At 54.8% G+C, this 4,764-nt stretch overlaps 1 protein-coding gene across 2 annotated transcripts; it reads right to left on the bottom strand.

Moving 5' to 3' along the window:
* Positions 1-691: 691 nt before the first annotated feature.
* Positions 692-4,723, bottom strand: Klf10 (Kruppel like factor 10). 2 transcript variants are annotated; one of them, XM_010612111.3, is made up of 4 exons: positions 4,507-4,723; positions 3,343-3,576; positions 2,331-3,237; positions 692-1,819 (listed from the first exon to the last, which is right to left on the bottom strand). In XM_010612111.3, exons 1-4 carry the CDS (start codon positions 4,588-4,590, stop codon positions 1,566-1,568), a joined length of 1,479 nt encoding a protein of 492 aa, XP_010610413.1. In that variant the 5' UTR covers positions 4,591-4,723; the 3' UTR covers positions 692-1,565. The 2 variants fall into 2 exon arrangements, with proteins under 2 accessions (XP_010610413.1, XP_010610414.1); XM_010612112.3 differs by lacking the exon at positions 4,507-4,723 and having other exon boundaries at positions 693-1,819; positions 3,343-3,634.
* Between the last annotated feature and the right edge of the window lie 41 nt (positions 4,724-4,764).

The following is a 4,764-nucleotide window of genomic DNA, read 5'->3' as shown; positions in this document are numbered from 1 at the left end:
GAGGGGATCAGTCACCAGAAGCAGCAGCGATGGGTGTGCAGATGTGTGGGCCCTGCCTGCTGGACCCCAGTGTTGGCTGTGAGCGAGTCCGGAGCAGTGGCCAGGGCCCACACCGCGTGGGTGTTCTCACTTTGGTTTGGTTTGGCTAAGACTGGTTCTCGCTATGTGTAGCTCAGGCTGGTTATGAACTCACGGTGACCCTCCAACCTCAGCCTCCTGAGGGAAGGGATTACGGGTATGGTAGAGCAGTCCTGGTGTTTCCCTGAGTTGACGCAGCTCGTAGCAGGAATGGCTCCCTCCTAGGATGCGCCCTGCCCTCTGTGCTGCAGCAGTCCCCCTGCGAGGGGCGAAGTCAGTCACTGTGCACCTCCTCACCTTCATACCCCTGCTCAAGGCTTTGCTGAGAGCCAGAGCTGTATTTCAACCTCTTCGTCAAAATGAACATGAGACATTTCAACATTCACAGGTGTTGCTTTTGCACCAAGCCTGATGGCGCACACTTGTAACCTCAGCTCTTGGGAGGCTGAGGCAGGAAGATCACAGGAGTTCGAGGCCAGCCTGAGCTACACAGTGAGAGCTGTCTCAAAACACCAAAGAGAAAACCAAACAAAAAAAAATACAAGTCTATTATGTATAGCAAAGGAAATTCTTTATTGTAAACAACAAGTACAACAAAATATTGTGCAAATTGTCACGAGGATTTTTTTTAATTAACACAAAATTCTTCCAAGGGTCCAAGTTTTGATGTCAGAAATTTCTCTACACCAAAAATAGACAAAATTTTAAATGTGCAAATGTAGTGGATTTTTCACTATGTACTTAAACAGTTTATCCCCCCTCCACTGTGTATATCACCCACTGCACAAAAAACAAAACAAAACAAAAAAAAACAAATACTGCTAACAAAATTGAACGTTCTAAAAACGTTCTACCCCTCCTTCCAAGTCTGAGATCACCTAGGTTCAGCAGGGCCTTCTAACCCAAGGAAGCACACACATCCTCCGAACATCAGCCTGCTCACAACAAAAGCCATCGTCTTCAAGGGGTCACCTGAAATTCCTGATGTCCCTTCTTACGACATATTTATCTTCTAAACAAAGTGCAATGAACGTATCTGTGAGTCCACAGAAAACACACTGGGATACAACTTTCAAATCTACACAGGAAACTGCAGGCAAACTAAAGTCGAAAGCATAATAAAATGCCTAAGTACAGTCGCAGTTAAACTTTCAAAACAATAATGCAGAGAAACTGCCCCACCTCCGAGCAAATGAAATTAACGCAGCCTCCACCCCGAGATCGGCAGTGGGAACGGCGTCCCGCGAGGTCTAACTCCTGAGACGGCCAAGGTGGGAGGGCGCCGTCAGAGCTACCCGGGCCACCGCGGCCTCCGCTCCAGGCCCAGCGCTCGGAGGACCGCGGTGAGACGCCGCCTCAGTGCGGACAGCCAGGCGAAGCGACACTGCGCTCCGATTCCTCCCGGAGCCCTGTGCCCTCTCTGAGGAGAGCCTCCTCCTCTCCCGCGGGACCGGACAAAGCGAGCCGTGACCTCATCGCACCGGGGGTCACTGCGCGGGTGCGGGGGGCAGGCCGACGTCGCCCAGCTTGCTCACCTCCATCTGCCAGTTGGGCAGCTTCTTGGCCGACAGGTGGCGCCGCGCGTGCTTGGTCAGGTGGTCACTGCGCATGAAGCGCCGGTCGCACATGGGACAGGCGAACTTCTTCTCGCCCGTGTGCGTGCGCCGGTGCCGGGACAGTTCGTCGGAGCGGGCGAACCTGCGCTCACATCCCTTCCAGCTGCAGCTGAACGGCTTCTCTCCTGCAAAGAGAGGCGGACCCGTCAGTGGGCACCAAGCAGGGGCCCCGGGTGAGTCCCGCTCTCCTCCAACTTCCACGCCAGTGTCTGCCAGACCCCGAGTCCAGCCCGAAAGGGCTCCTGCCCTCCGCCCATCTCAACAGCTCCGAGGACCCTCCACTCAGCCCTCAGCTGTCCAGTCGCTCTTCTGCATCACAGGACGAGCCCTGAGACCTCCTGGCCCTTGACCCGGGCAGTCTCTGCCCCTGCGCTGGGACACAGAGCCACCCTTCCCCAAGATGTCTGCTCTGCGTGTGTAATCACAACCAGCACCTTCTAGGCCTGCACTCTATCTACATCCCAGGTCTGGTTCAGTCACTAAGTGGCCTGGACCGGGATGGAACTTGAGACCCTCTTGCTCTTGCGTGGGCCTCCCAGGGGCTGGGATGCCAGACATGCACCTCTCTGTGCAGACACTGCGCCCCCTCCCCGCCTGCACCTGTACCCTAACGCCGTGCACAGCACAGGGCTGTACCTGTGTGTGTCCGCATGTGGGCCTTCAGGTGGGAGCTCTTGAAGTAGGTCTTGCCACAGCCTGGGTGGCTGCAGATGTGGCTCCGGACTCTGGCAGAGTCCACCTGCGGCGTGACCTTGGCCGCTGAGGGGGCGAGCCCGGGCGCGGGTGCAATGGGGGACAGTCTGGTGCCATGTGGGCTCAGCGCCGGCTTTGGGCTCTGCACCACCGGCTGGGGCACCACGAACATGACGGCGCCCTTGGGTACCTGGGTGCCCATGAGCAGCACTGGTGGGCAGACGGTGGGCGGCTGGCTGGGTGGGGCACTGGGGACCACGGTCGTCACCACTGGGCTGTGCGAGGGCAGGGGGACCATCTGGCAGATGACTGGCAGCGGTGGCACACTCCCCAGGGAGGACTCGGGCGGAGAGACCACCACTGGGTGCTGCGGGGATGCAGGGCTTGGCAGGGGCCTGGGGAGCCCTGAATCTGGGGAAGGTGGAGCGGGGCCGACCGGGGCGGGGCCCGTCTTGTCGCTGGCATCTGCCGGCGCACCGGGCTCGCACTTGGCTCTGCTGGGTGACACCGCTGCGCAGGGCACGCTCTTCCTTGCAACCTCGACGCTCAGGTGGGGCCTTCTCTGGAAAGAGCCATCCTGGAAGTGGAGGGTGCTGGCAGCCTTCACAGGACAGGTGCGGTGCCTGCAGGGCTGGGCGTCGGCTGTGTGCCGGATCACACTTGTCGCCTGTGCCTTGGGGCGTCTGGGCACAGGTGCCCAGCTCTTGTCTTCCTCTTTGAAAGGTGCAGCGGGGTAGAGTTTGGCAAGGTCTGACAGTGGCCCAAAATGTCCAGCAGGTAGGTCAGGTGCCATGAGAGTCGACACATGAGGGGATTCAAAGTCAGAGGGGCTGTAGGGTGGTGTCAGACACTAGGCAGAAAAGACATAGGCAACAGCATGAGAAACTTAGAGCTCCAAGTGCAAATCAAGAGCGATCCCATAATCTGCAGCTAGCTTAGCAACAGCAGTACTCACAAAGGTGGGGACGGCGTGGAAGTCGGGGGTCCCAGGCCGCAGGCCCTCCTCCTCTGATGTGTCTGACGCTGGTGTGACGGGTCTGTTCTCTAGGTATTTCTTAAAATCAGACTTCCAACTGCAGCTCATGGTCATGAGAGCTTCCACAGCCTCATAGTCGCCTTTCTCTGCAGTTTTATTCCAGAAGTACACACTGTCTTTGGACTTTGCAGAAATCATTTCCGTTCGTTCCTCCTATAAGAACAAAAGATTAAAGATCAGAACATATCTTGTCGTATTTCTTACCATCCAAAGTTAGAAACCTATAGAAAGTTCAGCTACACTCAGGCGGACCCATACTTCACGGCGATGGCAGTAAAATCTTTTTCCTCCTTCTCTCAGGCTTGGTAGTGGAGCACTGGAGCCCGGTAAGGTGAAGGAGACATCATTTCCACCAAGCCCTAAGCTGCAATATATTTGAAAGCCAAAGAGAAGCCCTGGGCTTGGGAGGAAGACAGGGTCCTACAGTCTTCCCACATAGCCAACAGCCAACACGAGAGAGGACGGCCTGCAAAAACAGTGCTTTTTGGGGGGTGGGGATACCCGCTTACGATACCAAACACTCAGGAGGCTGAAGCAGAAGGATCACAGGTTTGAGCCCCAGCCTGGACAACTTAGCCAGGTCCTGTTATAATACAACCTAACACAGGGCTGGAGCAACAGAGCACTTGCTAGCACTTGTGAGGCCTGGGATTCAATCCCCAATACTGCAAGAAAAAGAAAGAAAAAGCTTTTCCTCGCGCTAGTACGGTAGTGTAGCGTCTCATTTCCTACCAGAAAGGAGTGGAGAGTCCACACTTTCTTTTAAGTGTAGGGGACAGAGATCTGGACTCTTGACAGGTACCAACTCTTGGTCTCTCTTCTCAGATGAAAACCAATGGGTAACGAGAGATCCTCAGTCTCTTTCAAGCCAAGTTAGGCTGCTTGAAGTTAGGCTGTCTTTCAGGCATGCTTCAACCTCTAAGGTCTGTGTACTCCCTCACCAATCCTGCTTATACTTAACACAGGGATGTGCTACGCTAAAAATGATCAGCAGATGGAAAAACCTAGACTGGACAAAGTCTGCAGATAACGAAATACAACCTGTTTCAAGTACTGCTTGAAGATAAAAATAACCGTTCATACCTTGCGTTTACAGTTCTCTGAAGTGCACGTTAAAAAAAAATATTTTGGCCAAAGCAGAGACTGTATAAAAATATCGAGAAACATCACAAAGCAATATACTCTCAACGCTCGTTTTAAAAAATACACGTTCCCGGTGAGTGTAGAGTCCGGCTCCCGGAGCAATCACTAACAATGCAATTGCATAACCGAGCTTTACGTAAGCCGCCCGGGCAGCACGCAGGGCGGGAGCCGCCGGGAGCAGCCGGCTCGGAGCGAGGC

This window comes from Fukomys damarensis, unplaced genomic scaffold (assembly GCF_012274545.1).
Source record: "Fukomys damarensis isolate Sample0158 unplaced genomic scaffold, DMR_v1.0_HiC HiC_scaffold_5, whole genome shotgun sequence".
In the NCBI taxonomy this organism is placed as follows: domain Eukaryota; kingdom Metazoa; phylum Chordata; class Mammalia; order Rodentia; family Bathyergidae; genus Fukomys; species Fukomys damarensis.
Note: the sequence above shows the minus strand (reverse complement) of the source record. Positions and strands in the feature narration are given on the sequence as shown.

Excerpts from the sequence above, each read along its gene's own strand:
- Klf10 (XM_010612111.3), bottom strand. The coding sequence starts at position 4,590 with ATGTTTCTCGATATTTTTATACAGTCTCTGCTTTGGCCAAAATATTTT. Across the intron at positions 3,577-4,506 it reads CAGAGAACTGTAAACGCAAG|GAGGAACGAACGGAAATGAT; the intron begins GTATGAACGGTT and ends TTGTTCTTATAG. Across the intron at positions 3,238-3,342 it reads TCCACGCCGTCCCCACCTTT|TGTCTGACACCACCCTACAG; the intron begins GTGAGTACTGCT and ends TTTTCTGCCTAG.